The sequence below is a fragment of the Protopterus annectens genome, chromosome 6.part0 (genome assembly GCF_019279795.1).
Source record: "Protopterus annectens isolate FY-2018-M chromosome 6.part0, PAN1.0, whole genome shotgun sequence".
In the NCBI taxonomy this organism is placed as follows: Eukaryota; Metazoa; Chordata; order Ceratodontiformes; family Protopteridae; genus Protopterus; species Protopterus annectens.
Genome location: NC_056737.1, coordinates 311,374,656 through 311,397,476, shown reverse-complemented (window position 1 = coordinate 311,397,476; position 22,821 = coordinate 311,374,656). Strand labels below are relative to the sequence as shown.

The window sequence follows — 22,821 nt, the reverse complement described above, 5'->3', positions numbered from 1 at the left end:
ATTGGAACATAAATCTATCCTGCCAACAAGTTCTAGTAATGTCAAATACTAGGTTGAGACCTTGCATGTGGGTTGCGTGAGTGGAGTTTGACTTACAGATATGCAGCAACTCCATCAAGGCTGAGGTCAGGTCACCTCTGAGCAGTCTGTATGAGACTGAGTAGAGGGACAGGGCTTTTAGCCTATCTGTATAGGATAGGTGTTTGAGACCCTGGATTTTCCTGGTCAGGAACCTCTGTGGTCTCTCCAACTGCTGCATGTGCTTGGCAAGGTACATGCCGAAGGGGGAATTGTACTCAATAATGGGTCTGATAAGGGTGGAGTACAGGGATGTTATGAACTCCTTGTTCCTGGATGAAATACCCTTACTTATGAGGTGGGCCATGTAGAAAGTCTTCCGTACAACAGAGGCAACATGGTGGTCAAAAGCCAGGTTGCTATCAACCTGGGTGCCCAAGTCCCTCACGACTGATTGTGTGCTTAGTACATTGTTATTAATGTGATAATTAGTGGGGACACCATTTTCCCCAAAGGGGATAATGATGCATTTCTTGGCATTCAGTTTGAGGCCATGCTTCTGGAACCAGTCATTAGTTTGGTTAAGACCCTCTTGGAGGATGTTCACATCACTAGGGGAATTTATGACAGTGCCCAGCTTGCAGTCATCTGCAAACTTGGCCAGCCACAGAACACTGATTTTGGCTTGCACCTCAGAAAAGTATATCCCAAACAGCAGAGGCCCCAAGACCAATCCTTGGGGTACACCATGTGTTACGGGTCTAATACTAGAGGTGGTTTCCCCTATTTTGACAAAGTGGGTTCTATCAGTGAGCCAGTTAGCTACCCATCTGGTAACATATGGGTTGATGCCTAGCTGGAATAGTTTATCTATTATGCCCAAGTGGGAAACAGTGTTGAATGTTTTGGCTAGGTCAAGGTAGGCGGTGTGCACTGTCTTGCCCTCATCCATGGCTTTGGTGACTGTTTCAAAGAAGGCAACCAAGTTTAACAGGCATGATCTCCCTTTGACAAAACCAAACTGTGTGGTATCAAGCATTTGGAGGTTGCCAGTGTCCTTGTTTATAAGGCCCATGATAATGTGTTCCATGGCCTTGCAGATCAGGCTAGTTAGGCCTATAATTGCCTAGGTTGGTGGATGCTCCACCTTTGTGCAGAGGGATGACAGTGGCTGTTCTGCATTTTGCTGGGAGAAAGCCAGTGCATAGGCTTTGGCTGAATAGGGTGCCTAGTGGTACTGAGATATCTTGCCTGAGTTCATGTAGGACACAGCCAGGGATGTTGTTGTTGGGTCCCACAAAGGCTGTATTTTTTGCCTTTGAGGGGCCATTAATAACCTGCTCTCTGGTTATGAGGGGAGGGGGCAGGTGCTAGGGATGTCCTGGTTTACTCTTGGGGGGGACAGGGGGGTGAAGTTTTCACCGAACTTGTCTGCCAGCAGGTTGGCTATATCTATAGCGTTTGTGTATGTGGTATTCTTGCCACCAGTTCAGAGCAGATTTGGGAGTTACCTTTGAGATTGCGGACATATGTGAAGAAGGTCTTGTGATTGTCCTTAATGGATGTGGCCAATTTGGACTAAAAGTTAGCCTTAGAGGATTTCACCAGTGACCTTATTTGATTCTTCAAACAAAGGAGAGATTGCTTCCAACTTGGCACCTGCTCCTTCTTGGTCCTGGACAGCAATTTTTTCCTTTTATTGTAGAGTCTGTTATTGCTGCTGTCCACCAAACAGGTTTACTCTTCCTTGAGGAAGATGATTTGGTCCTGTTAGGTACGACTGAGTCCATGGAGCTATATAGGTGCTCATATAGTTTTTTTGGTGTAGGCTTGGGCATTAGTGCTTGATTCAGCTGAAGGGATGGTGGCTGTGAAGCTGCTTTTACCTGTTCCCAGGAGGTTGTAGTCAGCTTTGGAAAAGTTTTTGTTTGACCTTGGTAGGGGGGGGGGCAGAGGAGATGGTGTCTTCGAACATGATTGCTTTATGGTCAGATCTTACCAAGGAGGATGACACTGTGGGGGTGCTACATTGGCTACTCATGTTGGTTAGTACCAGGTCCAGGATATTTTCACCTCTTGTGGGGGTGTCAACCTGCTGATCTAATGCATTGGCATTGACAAAGTCGAGAAATCTCTAGGCATTCATGTTTGAGCTAGAACCGAGCTTCCACTATATTGTTGGGTAGTTAAAGTCACCCAGGATCAGGGTTGAGGGTTGAATCTTGATGGAGTCAAGTAAGTCCAGATGGGTAGATCGGGCCTCCTGATTCATGGTTGGGGGTCTGTAGCTAACTATGATTTGAAAAGGTGTTTTGGTAATAGTTAACTGCACCTGGAGTGTCTCCTGTGCATCATACTGTTTGACCAGCCTGGAGGTGTGTATGTCCTTGATAAATATTGAAACTCTGCCTCCTTTGGCTTTGTAGCCCTCTGTTTGGGGTCTGAAAGTATGGTAGGACAAGTAACCTGGTTAGGCTGGGGTACTCTCTGTAGCTTTGAACCAGGTTTCAGTGACTGCGCAAATGTCAGCATCTTCCAGGGTGAGGAATGCTTGCAATGACTGCAGTTTCGTGTTAAGACTCCTACCGTTTAGCATCATGATCTTTAAATTTCATTTAGAAGAATTTTTCATGTTGGTAATTTTGTCCTCATGACTTTGCCTAAAAAAGGCACTATGGGGGAGGCAAGAGCCTTTGCAAGAAGCCTGAAGCCCAGGGGAGACAGATGAAAGCCATCTCTGGCAAAGCATTGTGGGCTGTCAGTCATGCCCTCCCAGGCTGTCAGGTACTGGATCCCCTTGGAATGACACCAGACACTAAGCCAATTTTTAAAGTCAATCATTTTGTGTTTGTACTGAGGCATCATTCTGGGTGATGTAGGATGTTGCTTAAGGCTAGGGACATAACTGCCTGGGACACATATTCAGCGAGCTCAGTCATGTCTCTCTTCATATAGTCCAGAGAGGTACGTCTCAAGTCATTCACACCAACATGGGCTATGACAGAGTCATAACAGTACTTGTTGGTGAGAGACTTGAGTGCGTGAGTGATATGGCAGATTCTAGCACATGACAAGCAACTTATTGTGACTTTCCCTTTGTCTAGCCTGATGAGGGGCATATTTGTATGTCTCATGAAAGAGTCTCCTATGACTAGTATGTTGGATTTGTGGCTGGGCCTTAGAGGCTGTGAGACACAGGCATGTGTACTATGTGTGGTGGTTGGTGCGGTGGCTTGTGATGTGTGTATGTGCTTTTGCCTCGGAGATCTCTTTTGTTTAGGTATGTTTTTGTTGAGATAATCTACATATGTAGGAATGTACTGAACAGGTGTGGGTGGTGTTAGAGGTGTGGTGCTTGTGGTGTTTGTGCAGACAACCTTCTCAGTGCCAGATGTACTGACTTGTGATTGAGATAGCAAGGATTCTAGGTTCTTAATGTAACTGCATCTCTCACATATTGTGTTCCTAGGTGGTAGAAGAAGAGGGCTGTCTGTGTACATGAGGCAGTTGCTACACTGTCCTCAGGATGCCCATATCAACAAGACTAGCAGGAGAAACCACAGGAAATTGTCTGTCCATGGTTGTCAGAATCTGTGAAAGAGAGGTAAAGGATGGTAGAGTGGGTACTATCAGAATAGAGTACTTATAGGTGTGAGTAGGGCTGGATATAATTACAGTAGTTGCAAGGGAGGGTGTCAGTTGCACAGGAGTACTGGTAAGGGAAAAAAAATGCAACTGAGATACCTAGCAATGGGTTAAAACAGCGCAGCAGCAGTGAGCAATGAGCAAATAAAATCAACACCCTGCAAACACAGGATATAAATACCAGAAAAGATTGAAGACTCTAGAAGATCGAATTACTAACCAATCCTGCTAGCCCCTGCTCTTTCAATCAATCACTCATGCTAGAGAAGGTTAGGCAACTCTGTTGCTCTCACTAACAGTGAAGACAAGACACTACCAGCAGAAGATGGCTGCCAGAAACACAGGAAACTCAACAAGCAAAACAACCAGGCCTGGATAACAGCAGGTCTCTATCCAGACAATGCTACCTGACTAGAACGCAGAAACCTAACAAGAAATGCACAGAAAAGCACAGACAGAGCACTCACACACAGAAAATATAACTCTCAGTATGAAAAAGCAGGTTACAGTTAAGTAATTCAATAAAAATGCAATTACAATAATGGAACACTATCTAGCAATGAAAATACAATTAAAACAGTATAAGACAGTATAACACAGTACAAAATGCAGTGAAACAGTAAAAAAAAAAGCTTTATAACAGTGCAAAATGTAGATTAGCTGTATAGCACAACTATAGGCGTTAAGACGTGCAATTCAATGAAGTAAATGTAAGAAAAAAACGTATTCTGCTATTGGAGCCTCAGGGATTTTTTACTTTGTCACAGTGATGAGTCACCACTCCTCAGCCTATAAAAACAAGTGTAGGGCAATGTCTGCATGTATATGAGGTATTTCATTGCATATGCCTGTAAGATTCATATTGATGAATATATTCATATTGATGAACCTGCTTGTGCCTTTTGGGTAGACAATGGATATGTTTTTTTTTCCTGTGAGGAAGCAGGTGAGTCATGTGCATGTTTGTGTATTGGAAGATCAGGGTTTGGGTGGATGTCACTACTTAGTTTTGATTTTGATATAAAGTGCTCATTGGGAGGGAGACATTTGTATTTGAGTTTATTTTAGGTCAAGTTTTGTTAGCAAGGCATCTGTGTTTTGACAGATGTGTTTATGGAGATCAAAGTGTGTGAGACAGTACAAGTTAGAGGAGATTGTATAATTATAAATATTGAGTTTTGGTTTGTGACACAGTAGTTTGGGTGTGAGAGATAGTGAGAAAGCAAGTATGAATAGAATGATATTAAGTTTGTGAGCAGGGTTAAGGGAAGTAGTAATAAGAGCTGAAGAATGGGCATAGTGGATAAAAGAAGGCAGTTAATGGATTCATGGGGTATGAGGACAGTGGAGAAAATGTGAATGGTTTTGGGAGAGGATCTGTACAGGTTTTGGGATGAGTTAGGATTGCACTAATTGTTATGCATGATGTTTTCTTATGATTGAGGGCTTGCAACAGTGATTCTGTGAGAATGGTGGAGCTATGTTTGTTCTTGAATTTGCTAGATTAAAGGTTAGGGTGTTCAGGTAGAACATCATTTAACTGGCTTGGCGTACAGTGCCTCACATTCACTCCAGATCTGCCAGCTTAAGCCCCAGCCCCCTAGATTTACTTCACTATTGCTGGTTGTGAATCCTAAGGATGTTGTGGGGACTCAGCTATCTCTGCATTTGTCCTGGGGGGGCTTTATATGCCATATTCACTCCATGCCCCACCTCCCATTCTTGCTATGTTCAAGGGCAATGAACCTCTTTGAACCTCACCTCCTGTAAAGGAATGTCATCAATGAATGTCAACTCACCCATGACAAGCATGATCATCCCTCCCTTCCACTCAGGCAGTCATCCGAGACACTAATGGAACCCAGTTTGACTTGGCCATAATCAAAGCTTTATCCCTCTATGCCACCAGTGGCACTTTAGCAACATTTATTGAACATAAATTAAAACCATTTTTTCAGATTTCTACCATATTTTATATTAGAAAACTGAAGGATATTACTTTAGCACATGACAATTTTGGTCACTTTGGGTATTATATCATAATATACTGCAATTCTTCAGGATGTTGGAACAGTGTACTACAGACATGTATTTTCAGATAGTAAGTTGTTTAATAACTAGGAACCTGAACTGATGTGTTAATGTTTAGATATTACTCTTAAGAATATATATATATTTTATTATCAAGAGAAGACTTTTCCAGAAGTATGGGGAGTTGCTATAGTGCCCATGGTGCCCCCCCCAGAGTTGCAAATGCTGTGTTAGCATACTAAGAGCAACATATATGGGTCTATTCCAAAGTATTTAATGGCCAAATTGTTGAAACCCATATGGTCGAGATATAATTGACAATTCAGTCTGTTCAACAGGTCTGAGATCGCAGTACAGTGGGGATCAAGAAATTTTGTCCCTTTCACCACTGTAGCATGGTCTCAGAGTTGACAGATATAATTAGCAAGGTGTGTGGGTGGTGCAGGGAGCTTACCCCCCCCCCAGAAAAGCACTGTTTCTGTTGTTTGTGGTTGTTGTTTGGCTTTTGTTTACGAACTGAATTGTCAATCATATGGTCTCGACCATTTTGAATTCGACAATTCGGCTGTCTGATACTTTGAAATAGATCCCAATATAGATAATAGTTTGTATTAGAATTTGCTATATTTCTTACATCATTTTATTGATAGATTTTGATTTATCCTTCACTATAGATTCATATTTTTATTGCGTTTCTTGATCTGTAGTTATATAAACACATTGATTCAGAATGTATTGAACACATTTCCTTTGGCAAGTATAGAAAAACTGCTGCAAGCAATGCTCTATTACATTGCCTGAGCATGAATTTCATACATACTTAAAATAACATGGTTAAAAGTCAGGTTTACTTACACTTCAAGGCTGACTTCATACAAAGGTGAATTTGACAAAGAAATTATTCTGGTAACTAATAAACATTTAGGGAGTACCCAGATAGTGACCTTGCCAAAATTTTGGTAGAAGCTACTAGTAAGTGGGCTACTAAGTATCTTACTTATGTTGCATAAATTTGGGATGAATTGAAAGTTAATAACATTGATAGTTTCATAGTTTTATGGTCACGGTTTTAATATACAGTGTAGATTCAGTGGTCATTAAGAAAATAATTCATAACAACTGGCAATACTGAGTGCACAGGAGCAAGTTGCAGAGGCAGTTGGATTGACTGCATGCACAAAAATCTGAATTTGGCAATTTGTTAAATTCCACACCTGCATTTGCGGAAACCACTAAGAATGACTCACACAAGTCAAGACACTTCTGCTTGTGGCATGTATCCACAATACTGTTTCATATTAAACAGTATCCCTCCTTGGCCTATACCTCCTACATAACTAGTATAGTTTAGTAACATCCCCACAAACACATATGGTCTGAGTAAGCATTTTAAGCATTATGTATGTAAGACTAGCCAGAGTATATCTGGCTGACTCAACCACCTGTAGTTCTTTATATTTTGGACATGTATGTAAACTAGGGACTAGGATATATGAGCACATATATATTATTTAAAATGGAATATGAATAAAGTTTAGGTGAAGCACGCTACTAATTTATATAGTAGGAAAAGTAAATATATTCCATGCTGTCTGCCACTAGCTCTTTGTATCTTTATTTCCACCTAATTCTCAGTTAGATATTTTCTGCTGCTTTTGTGATCATCTGTTTTCTTTCTGAGTGTTCCTTTCATTTATATTTGTATGATCTCCATTGCCATTACACCTTGCCGTGTGCAAGAAGACATGTTTTCAGCCATGATGTTTGACCACAATATATTCTTGAGCTATACCAATCTGGCATTATTGAGACATAATGTTTACACAGTTGACCTCTGTTATTGGCTAACAGTGCATCCCGGTACTTTTTTTAAGGAGTAAATAAATGCACTGTGGAGAAAAGAACTTCTGAATCAGTTTTTAAGTATTTGGAGAGAAATGACCTTTCCATTCATTCATTATGAGATTAAGTGAATATAGTTCTACATTCAAGTTGTCTGATTGCTGCCATTTTACAAATGAACAAGAACTGTTGATTTTTACGTGAAGACTATATAAAGCTGTATATAAGCCAAAAAAAAATTTAACTATCATATTTTAATTCATTTAATGACCTGGGTGATGCACTGATATTTTTTCCAGTTAAACCTTTGAGATGAGCAGTCATGTATTTGCCCTTTAATTGGTTGGATTGCTTTCTCAACAGGAAACTTTGTTGTGCTGTGGTCAACGTGCAGGATGTCTGTATTTAGGTCGGTCACCAACCGGTTTATCAAGAACCTGGCTTGTGCTGGAATTTGTGCCGGCCTTGTATGTGTGCCTTTCGATATCGTGCTCAGCGCCAGTCCTCATTGTTGCTGGTGGATCTACAGTCTGCTATTCTGCAAGATCGTTAAGTTCCTGCACAAAGTGTTTTGTTCTGTCACTGTCCTCAGCTTCACTGCTATCGCCCTCGACAGGTATGTGCAATTCTTTTAGTTGAGACATGATCACATGATCATCAGATATCAACATATTCTGTTATAAGATCTAAATAGAATACATGCATAATATAATAACACAGCCAGTGAGAATAATTTCAGATTCAGAGTATTGGGTTTCCAGCACTGTGAAACCAACTCTGTGGCAGTAACACCCTCTTACCAACTAACAAATCATATTCTTATGACAAGAGTTATTTTTTTTATATGTAAATCATATTTAATCCATTTCAGTCTGATTATGCTTATTTGTCCTAGTTCCCTGGCTCTGTCCTAGTCTATTTAATCTAAGAAAAGGATATTATCTTCCTCTACATATAAATCTGTGATAACCGGGCAGAGATGCAGATTTGTATATTTTTCTGGATGTATTTATATGTATCAACATTCTGTAATGGAACATAATTAGAAATATTTTTGGAAGACTGACAAGTGAGTTTCTGTGCCAGATCTGCTTGTCTAAGCCATGTCTGCCTTTTTACCCACATCCCAAAGACATGTCACATGCTAATAGGCTGGACATGTGTGTTAGTGTTTTTTTGCCATGAAAGACTCTGGCTCATCTGTGACCCTGACTAGGATAAAGCAAGTTAGCATATGAGTAAGGTGGGACAGACTGGCAGTGCCATGTCTTCATTCTGCCCTACTTATGGCTCTGTTCTTTTTGCTGGCATTGGAATTGTGTTTGATAGTGGAAAATGCAGCGTAGTGCAAAGGCAGTAGATATCTAAATAGAAGCCATGGCAAAGGGTGCTTAATGCTGAGACTTATCCAAACTTAGAAGAGCTTTCTCATACCGACACTTTCATCGGCAGACTAGCAAATCACCATGTACATACATGCCACATGCAAGCAGATCTTCTCCCCCAAAAAAGTATTTAAACCTTCCAATAGATTATTATGATTACACTTTTCCTTTTGTGTGCTACCCAAAAAACATTCAGGTCTAAATTATTTTTATTGGTGTTACTATTGCAGTTTTGCATTTCTTAATGCTTGGGGTTTCCCCTGGGGGCTAGAAAACACTTCTGTGTAACATGTGGTCATATATGGTTGCCACTGTATCTCAGTTCTGTTTTTGTTGTAGAATCAGAGGTAGCTTTCCTTATGCTGCGAATGATTAACTCAGCCATAATACATTTGCTCAGTTTTTGGTATGCTGCCCCATTTTTAGTATGTCATGCGCTCAACTGAAAATGTAAAGGGCTCTGGGAAATAAAATGATTTTACACTAAATGCAATCTAGAATGTGAAAATATGCTGTCTAACTTTGTCTAACATTCTGTTTCGGAAGCACCTTAACATGTGCAGCTGTAGACCTCTGGTAGGTATGTTTGAAATTACACATGCAACTGGTTTGAGCTGCCCTCTGACAACATGATTCTAGCTTTTGAATCTGTGTTTTAGCACCATAGCTTAGAGGGGATATAGAACAGTATTTTCTAAATCAAAAGTATGCAGCAAACAATTTATTTTAATAGCTGTACAAACAGATTGAAGAACACAGATGTAGGTTAGAGAAACAACAACTTGAATGAAAAAACACCATTCACACAATACGTTTTATTGGGGGGGGGGCAAACACCCACATACCCCATCCTTGGGGAGGTTTACTCAATGCTCCATATAATTGACTCCAAGGTCACTGATGCTTGGGGAAAGCAGATTTCCACCATGCAGTGACCACCTTTAATTCAATGCTAGATTCTCCAATGTGTGACCAAATGCACATATTCAGAACCTTGGTACTCACAGCAGTCCCCGAGTTCTAATGAGAAGAGTTTAGAGCTGTGCATTGAACACCAAATATCCTGACAGATGTTGCTTATTCTGCAGACATGATTACAGTTGTGCTGTGATTATGAAATAATTATTCCCAGAATTGTGACCAAATGATATGCACAGTGGGGTTCATAGGATCTTGTCTTTCACTACATTCTTCATCTCCTTCATACCAAAGCATACAGACTACAATGCCCTCAAGTCCATTTTCAAAGTATCCTACACATGCACATGTAGTATTTATTTCTTTACCTTGTCATGTTTATTTTAAGTTTAATATCCAGAAAGGTGGTCTATTTCATAAAGGGACCTTCTTCAGTCATGGTCTGGATTCAAAGCAAAATACAAAACTACCAGCAGTAAAGACAATTATATGAAGTATAACAACAAAAGATCATCAAATAAAAGTGGGAATATAGAATATCACATACAATACAAAAGTACAGAAGTATCACTATCATCTGTAATACAGAATATCTCATACAATACAAGAAGAACAGAAGTATCACTATCATCTGGATACAGAATATCACATACAATACAAGAAGTACAGAGGTATCACTATGATCTGGAATACAGAATATCTCATACAACACAAGAAGTACAGAAGTATCACTATCATCTGGAATACAGAATATCGCATACAATACAAGAAGTACAGAAGTATCACTATTGTCTGGAAAAACAGAACATCACATACAATTCAAGAAGTACAGAAGAATCACTATCATCATGAATACAGAATATCACATACAATACAGGAAGTACAGAAGAATCACTATCATCATGAATACAGAATATCACATACAATACAGGAAGTACAGAAGAATCACTATCATCATGAATACAGAATATCACATACAATACAGGAAGTACAGAAGTATCACTATCATCTGTAATACAGAATATCACATACAATACAAGAAGTACAGAAGTATCACTATCATCTGGAATACAGAATATCACATACAAGAAGTACAGAAGTACCACTATCATCCGGAATACAGAATCTCACATACAATACAAGAAGTACAGAAGTATCACTATCATATGGAATACAGAATATCACATACAATACCAAGAAGTACAGAAGTATCACTATCATCTGGAATGTAAAATATCGCATACAATACAAGAAGTACAGAAGTATCACTATCGTCTGGAATACAGAATATCACATACAATACAACAAGTACAGAAGTATCACTATCATCTGGAATACAGAATATCACATTCAATACAAGAAGTACAGAAGTATCACTATCATCTGGAATACAGAATATCACATTCAATACAAGAAGTACAAAAGTATCACTATCATCTGGAATACAAAATGTCACATACAAAACAAGAAGTACAGAAGGATCACTATCATCTGGAATACAGAATATCACATACAATACAACAAGTACAGAAGTATCACTATCATCTGGAATGCAGAATATCACATACAATACAAGAAGTACAGAAGTATCACTATCGTCTGGAATATACAATACAAGAAGTACAGAAGCATCACTATCATCTGGAATACAGAATATCACATATAATACAAGAAGTACAGAAGTATCACTATCATCTGGAATACAGAATATCACATATAATACAAGAAGTACAGAAGTATCACTATCATCTGGAATACAGAATATCACATACAATACAAAAAGTACAGAGGTATCACTATGATCTGGAATACAGAATATCTCATACAACACAAGAAGTACAGAAGTATCATTATCATCTGGAATACAGAATATCACATACAATACAAGAAGTACAAAAGTATCACTATCATCTGGAATGCAGAATATCACATACAATACAAGAAGTACAGAAGTATCACTATCATCTGGAATACAGAATATCACATACAATACAAGAAGTACAGAAGTATCACTATCATCTGGAATACAGAATATCACATACAATACAAGAGGTACAGATGTATCATTATGATCTGGAATGCAGAATATCACATACAATACAACAAGTACAGAAGTATCACTATCATGTGGAATACAGAATATCACATTCAATACAAGAAGTACAGAAGTATCACTATCATCTAGAATGCAGAATATTACATACAATACAAGAAATACAGAAGTATCACTATTGTCTGGAATACAGAATATCACATACAATACAAGAAGTACAAATGTATCACTATCATCTGGAATACAAAATGTCACATACAAAACAAGAAGTACAGAAGTATCACTATCATCTGGAATACAGAATATCACATACAATACAAGAAGTACAGAAGTATCACTATCATCTGGAATACAGAATATCACATACAATACAAGAAGTACAGATGTATCACTATCATCTGGAATACAAAATGTCACATACAAAACAAGAAGTACAGAAGTATCACTATCATCTGGAATACAGAATATCACATACAATACAAAAAGTACAGAAGTATCACTATCATCTGGAATACAGAATATCACATACAATACAAGAAGTACAGATGTATCACTATCATCTGGAATACAGAATATCACATGCAATACAAAAAGTACAGAAGTATCACTATCATCTGGAATACAGAATATCACATACAATACAAGAAGAACAGAAGTATCACTATCATGTGGAATACAGAATATCACATTCAATACAAGAAGTACAGAAGTATCACTATCATCTAGAATGCAGAATATCACATACAATACAAGATGTACAGAAGTATCACTATCATCTGGATACAGAATATCACATACAATACAAGAAGTACAGATGTATCACTATCATCTGGAATACAGAATATCACATGCAATACAAAAAGTACAGAAGTATCACTATCATCTGGAATACAGAATATCGCATACAATACAAGAAGTACAGAAGTATCACTATCATCCAAAAAAACTATAATAAGAGAAGTAAAAGAATAATACATTATATGCGATATATTCTGCATAGGGTCTAAGTTGATCTATCAACAGCCATTTCTTTGAATGACCAAAGGTCTAAGAAATTATTCCAATAATCATTTTGGTGTTAGTAATGTTTTCCCTTTTCTCCACTGTTGCACAGATTCAGAGTAGGTATCATACCTCTCAACCTCTTAGCACAAGAAATCTGGACAAAGCCTAAAATAATAGAGGGCAAAGGCCCAAAAATAGTGACAAATTTTAAATATCGCTCTTATAAACTTAGAAAATTGCTAAGTATTAGCATGCATTTTCTGAAGGATCTGAATGAAGTCTGTACCTGAAATGTATCTCATTATTTAGTTAACTTAATATTCTGTGATTTGCCAGGAAAATACAGGCCAAAAATATGAGGCAAAAATGTGGACATTCTGTGAAAGTCTAGACAGCTGAGAGGTATGATAGGTACATATATATATATATATATATATATGTACCTTCCCTTCCCAAAGTGGAATGGCCACAATCTCGAAAGTCATATGGCCGAGACCATATGCTCGATATTGTGGAAGCTCGACTTTGTGAATGGGGAATGGCATGCAGCGCAGAACGGGAGATTTCCCTTTCTGCGCTGTAGTGTGATCTCGGAGTTGAAATAAATAAGTAGCGGGGGGTGTGGGAGGTGCAGGGGGGCTTGACCCCTGCAGAAACACTTTGTTTTGTTACATTTTTCTTTTTTCAGCTCCCTTTCATGAAGTCGAGCGTCAGAAACTTGAGCATATGGCTTCGGCCATATGCATTTCGAGTTTCTGAACGTTCGACTTTGTGAAGGGGAACCAAATATACATATATATATATATATATATATATATATATATATATATATATATATACATACACACACACGTATATATATATATATATATATATATATATATATATATATATATATATATATATATATATATACGTGTGTGTGCAATTTTGGGAATGTGAGAAGGATTTCTCCCTAAAAAAATATTTTTGTGATAGGTGTTTTGGCATAATTTTTGTCACTCGATCGGCAATTGAGGAAACAACTGTCTATAGGCTGACATGTATCTACTTCATATAGCATCAACTCAAAAACAGGTTAAAAGGATTAAGACTATCTGCCACATACTGAGAGACCCCTTGGAACAGACTGGTTAAATCCTTATTGCTCCTTAGATGACCGATAGTATATTACAGGAGCTGGAGTGGCTGCACAGTGTAGGATAGGAGTGAATGACCAATGTCAACTCACCTGTCCGGAGGGGGAGAAAAACAACATAGGTTCACTGCAACAGCATCATTAAGAGCCTGGTGATCTCCATGCTGCAAATGATATACCACTTGTTCAACAGGTTACACATGCTTGGAAGCGCATATGCATCTTCCAAACGCAGCATCTGTGGAGATTGAGAGGTGACTGTGGAGTTGTAGAGGATCGTGGAAGGCAACTGTGGGGTTGTAGCACTCCTTGACAGCAGTATGATGTCCTCAATCTCCTCACTGGCTCCAGACGTATGCATGGCTGAGCCCAAGAGAGGATAATGTGAGTTTGGTAAATGCAGTGAATGAGAACAGAAGCTGGTAATAGTTGACGGTCAGCTGTGGGAAGGAAAAAAGATTATTACCACATATTAAGATTAGAACAGATGCCCTGCTTTAACATAAAGTATACAGTATGCATTTCGTCAGAGTTAAATAACTTTCTATAGGACACATCTCCTGTATAAGCATCACTTACACACATCATAACATCAACATTGTTACAAGTGAAAAGTAGACACCAAATAGCAGATTATAGATATTACTGTTGCACAATAACCATGTAAAATACACCCTGTGCAATGCATTAACATTAGCAGTAAGGAAGTGACCTCATTGGGACATTAACTTCTTCAAATGCCTAATACAGAAAGAGGTACAGCATCTGGTATCCTATCAGTACACGCTGTATGTAGACAAGTACACATTCACACTGAAAACAAGCAGCATATTATTTCGAAGACAAATCTTTTTTCAGTATACTTGGGCCTGAGCTGGAGAAACTGCACCTAGTCTGTGCCTTGGAAATACAGATGGCTGTATGCATCTACATAAGCAGAATAAGAGAATGAGTTGATGATAAGAGGATAATTCTTTGCCTCTCGTAAGAAAATAAAGAAGGTAATACATGTTGAAATTCAAATTGAATTATACTATTTTATGTGAACTTAAGCAAACTATGTACACTATATACATTACATTTGTGTACATTTGGAGTGCTTATGCTGTAGCCCACATCATCAGTAGTGTAGTTATACCTAGTATAAATATATGTCACACAAGTTAAAATGGTATCTGACTATCTGACATCCCTGAAGCGTTTGCATTTGCATTCACTTTCTAGATGAGATTTTAGTTTTTTTGTTTCTTTTTTTAATTTTATCACACCTTTGATTGATCTAACATTTTCAGTATAGCATTCCAACAGGTAGAGGATGCCTTTCAAAAGTTCTTTTTTTTCACAAGTAGTCAGTTTGCGTGGGGCACCCCTAGAAAAATAACTTCATTGCCTCTAAGAATCTGCCTCTAAGGTTGGGATAGTAGTTTTATGTAGCAGTTTGTAGGTAAGTCTGTTTAAGAGTAGTATGGCTCTAAATGACATTGGCAGCTAATGACATTTGGACACTATGGTACAGTTTTTGTTTGTCTTTTTGGCTTTTCCTGGTTAGGGGTTGCCACAGTGGAACTCCGGTCTGCTAATGATTGGCAGTAGATTTTTATGGTGCCGAGTTGCCAGCCCGACACCCAACCTTCAGTGAAGGCACGCCCATTCATGCATGTCTTTCGGAGGCCACTCAACTGCGGGGAGGACATGCAGACTCCACACAGAAGGCATTCCAGCCAATAATTGAACAGGAGAACCTCTTGCTGTGAGGCAACAATGCTACCACTGTACCACCGCGGCTGTCCCTTATTGTTGGACAGATGAATGCACTTGAGGATTTCATTTGTCTGAGATTGGTACAGCTCTACCTGATTTTAACAAAGTTTAGTAAACCAATATCTTACCTTGCCATTGAAGCCAACAGAATGATTTTTTAGATGTTGTTTTACATAAAACATTTAACATAGTGTTCATAATTCATTTAATGATCCATATCAACTACTGTTCATAATTCATTTAATGAGCCATATCAACCTTTGAGCCATACCAAAAAAAACAGCTCAGAACATTATCATTCCCTGGCACCATTGACAATAAATGTATCGAGGTTGCATGCTTTTACAAGTCAGGGTTGCCACAAGTTGTATATTCAATACAAAAAATACAGAGACCTCAGATGGATTAAATGGCCACAGCCATGTGTTTATTGCCATTAACTCAAATAGAAGCCAATTATTATGAGATGTGCGCAAGGCAGGAATGTCAGGGAGGCCATTTTATTTCTTTCATAGCATTCCCCTAAGCCTACAGGAAAACAGGCAGCACGTCGATATCCAGCCCTTCTGATTCAACATACCCACATCATAACAGCTTTTTCATTTCACAATTCATCACAATTCCTCTGGGCCACCTTACAGTCTGCCAAGGAGCCATTGCCAGGCTGGTAAGTCCCCGGCAACAATCTGTTGGGGCTGTCTGGCCTGTGGAAGGAATCCTGTGACCCCCCCCCACTTACCTTGGCCTCGCTTACCTTTCCTGTCTTCCGCCTCAGAAGGGAGGAATATTCCTCCCTTCTGCCAGCACATCTCAACGTATCCTAAGTGAATGCCCTTCAAAGCTAAACCAGCTTGCAATTCCTTATAAAAAATCCCCAAACCTTCTTCAGATAAATGAACCCCATCCTTATCATACCTGTCTGGCCACCAGACCCGAATACCAGGATGTGGAATGTACAATCCGTTAATGTCCCTTAACACCTTCTCCATAGAATTATTAATTCTCCTTCTCCTTCTGTCCACGGCTTTAATGGGCCGAGCCCCCCTCCATTTCTTTTTTTGTACCACTTCTGACCAGCAGATAATAGCTTGTGGCCAGCATTCATGCATGCAATATACCTCTTGTACCATCAAACCAATTAGATCTTTTATTGGAAGTTGACAAATATCATTACCCCCTAGGTGCAATAAAATGGCAGTAGGAGATTTATCTCTTCTTGCAGCTTGCTGTAGTACTGCCCAGTGGCGGCTGGTGACTTCAAATCACAGGGGGGCTGCAGGAGACAGCTGAATGGGTGGGGTCAAGGGGAGGGGGTGTGGTCAACCAGAAAGGGGAGGAGCTATGCACAAAACCACAAAAAACTAACTTTAATTAAATACGCTGCCCTGGGTGGCAAACCAACATTATGAAAGTCCAATCAAGACAAAAATAAGTGTAGAAGAATAAAAATATTTCAGTGCATTGGCTGCATGACAGCTTACTTAATATCTAGATGGAAACAAAAGGTTGTGAGGCATGAAAAAATAAATTACTTTTTAAATACATTACTGGAATGCCAGTCAAAATCAAGTATAAGAAAAACCAGAAGCACTCAACTCAAACCACTTCTCCTTGCACTGCAGTCCTAATTATAATATATTCAGCTTTATTAAAGTACCAAGTAACATGCTGAAAGTAGAAATCTATGTGATGCCCCCACTTGTAAAAATGTTTCTTATCCAAAAAAGACCTGCTGCCTGACAACTTGTTTCATGGAGAAAACATGATAAAAGTAAAAAATGAAAACAAGAAACAAGCTCAAGATACATTGCTTAAAGGATTACTGTACAGGTTATGGACCACACATGATTGGCATTCTGTTTAGTTTACGGGTAAAGTCTGTAGAGATGACTGGAAGTCTCCAACAAGTGTAATGAGCTTTTTAAAATAATGGAATCCTGTCCTTTAATACCCAAGGCTTTTACATTATCTAGTCAAGTATTCTCTGCATGGCAACAACAGAAAGGCTTTCAATGTTGGCAATTCTTTAACAGTATGCTTATTAAAGCTTACTTGCATCTTACGATCTCAGACAAGCTTACCTTATGGTCATTAAAGCATTGCTACTTAAAAACACAGAGCAACAGGCACTTTGAGTAATAAGCATAAATCAATAGTACAAAAATATGACAGAAACCAGACCATTCTGCAAAATCAAGGACAGATGAAAAGCCACTGTAGTACTTATGCAGTGTGTCCTCCCCATCCAAGGTAGATACAACTAATCCTTGCCTTGCTTGGACACATCCAGAGTCACTACATGGGGGAGTGGGGTGCAACAAGCATGTCACAATTTGAAATCTCTCTGGCTGACTGTGATGGCCCTAACACATTTGTCATACTTCTCAACCTCAAGAGCAAGAAATCTGGACAAAGCCATACTCAGAAGTGGGACAAAGGCCCAACAATAAGGACAATTTTTAAATATTGCTCTAATAAACTTAGAAAGATAATAGAATAGGACTTGCATTAGTATCAATTTTCTGAAGGGTATAAAATCTGAAACTCAAATGTCTGTCATTTTCTAACTTCAGTCTTTAGTGATTTGTCACTAATTTGCCAAAAAACACAATTTTATGAAAAATGGACAAAAATGTGATGCAAAAATATAAAATAGACACACAATACAGCTGCTACCTGTCAAAGAAGGGACACTTCAATATTAGTGCTGCTACCTTGAGCAGCTGACAAAATATAAAAGAATCTACATGCATTTCAAGTAATCTATAACTTTGATTATTACAGTTATTTCTTAATTGTAAACCCTCCATGTTTTCTTCCAAAATTGCTATTTTGCGGAGGGATTATAAGGGGGAAGAGCAACATTTTGAGCCAAAAATTGGGGACAGTTGAGAGGTTGGCTATGCCTAATTCTATAAAGCAATTTATTTGCATGTACCTCTCAACCTGTTAATGCAGTAAATCTGAACAAGGCCAAATATATTGGGGGCACATATAAACAGTACTAAAAATTGCTCTTGTATAAATTGAGACAGTTGGTAGAACAGCTCTTACTTTAACATGCATTTTTCTGAAGGTTATGAAGTCTGAAACTTATTGAGTGACTTCTGGCAAATCATTTAGGAATTAAAACTACAAATTTTATGAACAACAAACCAAAATAAGAAGCAAAAATCTATTCATTCTTTGAAAATCTGGACAGTTGGGAGGTATAGTTCAGCTGGGCCTGTCTGAGTTTGCTGCCCTTCGCCCCCTGACAAAATAATGGTTGAATGGAGCCTCTGCAGTCATTCCAATGAACCATTATACTTGGCTATTTCACTCCATTTACCATAAACACTAATGTGCATACTGCTTTACTTCTATGATGAGTTGGACTTCATTTGAAAGTTTTATTTTGTATTTTACAGCACAAACACTAAGTCATCTGTTAAACAAAGCAATGCAGTCTCACAATGAAAACTTAGCATTAAAACTTCTCTGCCCTTGAAACTCACATTCATTGAAACAGCATTGAAACCCACATTCAAAGAAAATACATTTTGCCAGTGGCAGATAAAGATTATTTTTGGGCTGTTTTCGAATCATAGGCTCCTTGCATGTGAAACATACATGTGCTCTTTGATACACCTTCCTCATTGTACTAAAATTATATTCCTTGTACAATACAGTACACTTGTTACAGGGTGTTTTAAATTTGTTTTGAACATTTTTTCCAGTAAGCAATGAAACAAACCATATGCACCCATAATGGCAAAACTGCCCAGTTGAGAACATTTATCATAAAAAAGTCTACTCAGACTTCCACAGTCCACCATTATTAGTAAATATACACAATTCTACAGTCCACCATTATTAGTAAATATGCACAATTCCACAGTCCTCCATTATCAGTAAATATGCACAATTCTACAGTCCACCTTTATCAGTAAATATGCACAATTCTACAGTCCATTATCAGTAAATATGCACAATCTCTGAAGTCAGTCATATAATTCCACATTAAAGAAATCTGTAACTAATGAAGCGGTTGCTGCTAGCAATCACTTTTATATTTCATGGTTTCATCGAAAAATAAAGTGTCTGTTGCCCCTAAGGAATAAATTGCCTATATTACATTAAAAAAATGATAAGCTAGTAATAATATTGCAAGAGGAAATGGATGGCAAACTGATAACGAACTCATAGTTAGTATCTTCACCAAGGAGAACATTCTCAGTACGGCAGCATCCACCCCTTGTGGGAGTAGAACCCACAACCTTCTGCATCAAAAGCAAGTACACAACCTGTTGTGCTATAGTATTAACTTGGCAAAGCACTAAACTTCTATTCCCTGCAGCTCTCAGTTCCTTGTAAAATCTACTCAATACTCAACTGCATCTCAACCGCAGCTCAAGAAAACTGGAAAAAGCCAAAATGTATTGGGGGTCAAAAGCCCAAAAACAGGGACACATTAAACATTGCTTGTATAATCTTGGAAAGTTGCTAGAATAAAATGTTGTGTTGCCACCATATATTTTACTGCCAAGGTCCCTGAGCAAAAACAGTCAGAGTAACATACCACAACGCCACATCAGCTGCTTTGTAAAGAGAGGAAGACTGAAACTTAAATGGCTATCATTTAGTGAATTCAGTTCTCACCATAGCTGTCAACCTCTTAGTACAAAACACCTGGACAAACCCAGTAATGAGGGAATACAGCCCTCAAACATATTCAGTGAATTCAGTTCTTGCCATAGCTGTCAACCTTAGCACAAAAACCTGGACGAAGCCAATAATGGGGGAATACAGTCCCAAAAATAGGGACAAATTTAAAATATTCATCTTATAAACTTAGAAAATTGCTAAAAAAAAAGGTTGTGCTACTATGTATTCTGAAGAACATGAAGTTGGAAATTCAAATGCCGGTCAATTTTACTGCGGACAGAACAAAAACAATTTTCAGCAGAGACGAGGGATTAATACTGCAGACACGTCTTTGTAAAATGGCAGGGCACCAGAGCAAATCCACACAAATACAGGGAGGAGATGCAGACAGAAGCCACCCCAACCAAGAATCAAACCAGAAAACCTATAGCTGTGAGGCAACAATACTACCACTGCACCATCAATTATGCAAGGAATTAAACATTCAGAAACCTGAAGTCTGAAATTCAAATGCCTGTCAATTTTACTGCGGACAGAACAAAAACAATTTTCAGCAGAGGCATGGGATTAAAACTGCAGACACATCTTTGTAAAATGGCAGGGCACCAGAGCAAATCCACACAAACACAGGGAGGAGATGCAGACTCCACACAGAAGCCACCCCAACCAAGAATCAAACCAGAAAACCTATAGCTGTGAGGCAACAATACTACCACTGCACCATCAATTATGCAAGGAATTAACATTCAGAAACCTGAAGTCTGAAATTCAAATGCCTGTCAATTTTACTGCGGACAGAACAAAAACAATTTTCAGCAGAGACGCAGGGATTAATACTGCAGACACGTCTTTGTAAAATGGCAGGGCACCAGAGCAAATCCACACAAATACAGGGAGGAGATGCAGACAGAAGCCACCCCAACCAAGAATCAAACCAGAAAACCTATAGCTGTGAGGCAACAATACTATCACTGCACCATCAATTATGCAAGGAATTAAACATTCAGAAACCTGAAGTCTGAAATTCAAATGCCTGTCAATTTTACTGCGGACAGAACAAAACCAATTTTCAGCAGGGATTAAAACTGCAGACACTTCTTTGTAAAATGGCAGGGCACCAGAGCAAATCCACACAAACACATGGAGGAGATGCAGACTCCACACAGAAGCCACCCCAACCAAGAATCAAACCAGAAAACCTATAGCTGTGAGGCAACAATACTACCACTGCACCATCAAATATGCAAGGAATTAAACATTCAGAAACCCTTAAGTCTGAAATTCAAATGCCTGTCAATTTTATTTAACATTTTTAATCAGGACAGTCTGACTTGGAACAAATAAACAATTTTCAGCAGAGGCCCAGGAAGAAATAATGCAGACATGTCTTTGTAACATGGGAGGACACAAAAGCAAACCCACACAAACACAGGGAGAAGATACAGACCCCACAAAGAAGGAACCCCAGCCAAGAATCAAACCCAAGAACCTGCAGCTGTGAGGCAACAATGCTACTACTACACCATCAAATATCAAGCATTGCAACATTTACAAACCACAGATATTATGAGGAACAGATCAGATCGAATATGAGGCAAAAATCTGCAATTTTTTTACAAATGGTGGTGGGTAGGGAACTCAAGTCTTTAACACCTGCATACAGGGTACAGGGTTCAAGCCTGAGGTATTCCCTACCACACCACCAGAAGCACCTGGGGCATTTTCACACACACACACACACACACACACAAATAAAGGTAAAAAGCACCATACACTTACCTGAATATATCCAGCTAACGTACATCCTTCCCGCACAATACTCAAAGACCCGCGAGATCCCAAGGAAAGCCTGACGAGATCCCAATGCTCCTTCCCGAGTCCTGACTGCTGCTCTTGCAGTCCGGACGCGACCCATAATCCTAGCGAGTCTGTGCACTTTAAAAGTGCACAGACGTCTCCTTGTGTCCCCCTATGGGGACTGCCGGACTGCCTTGAGCATGCGCATAGACCGACAGTAGTCGGGACTACTGCGCATGCGCAAAGTCCGCGAAATTTTAAAAAATATTTTTTTTTTATTTTTCTTTCTATTTTTTATTTTGAGGGGGCTGCAGTCCGGCAGCCCGATGCCACGAGCCGCCCCTGGTACTGCCCTGAGATGGTGCCACCACATTCCTGATACCCCAAACCAAATTGCTTTGCAAGAAGCTTGTTTTCCTCCTTGGAAGGAGAAGCCCCGCCTGCCCTGGACAAAGCGATGGAGTCTCCAAATGAAAGAATGACCCACTATCCAGATGTATTTCTGATCCAAAGATGTGAGAGCTGAAATACAAAGGACAAGAGTTAAAATCATTTATACCTTACATAGCCTTTATAAGCAT

The 22,821-nt window shown here is 39.0% G+C and overlaps 1 protein-coding gene across 1 annotated transcript in view; it reads left to right on the top strand.

Annotated features, from left to right (window-relative positions):
* GPR176 (G protein-coupled receptor 176) overlaps positions 1-22,821 on the top strand; it is a 595,877-nt gene that overhangs the window by 350,535 nt on the left and 222,521 nt on the right. The window contains exon 2 of the mRNA XM_044074062.1: positions 7,900-8,152. Coding sequence (XP_043929997.1) covers positions 7,900-8,152 — 253 coding nt within the window. The remainder of the gene's footprint in view (positions 1-7,899; positions 8,153-22,821) is intronic.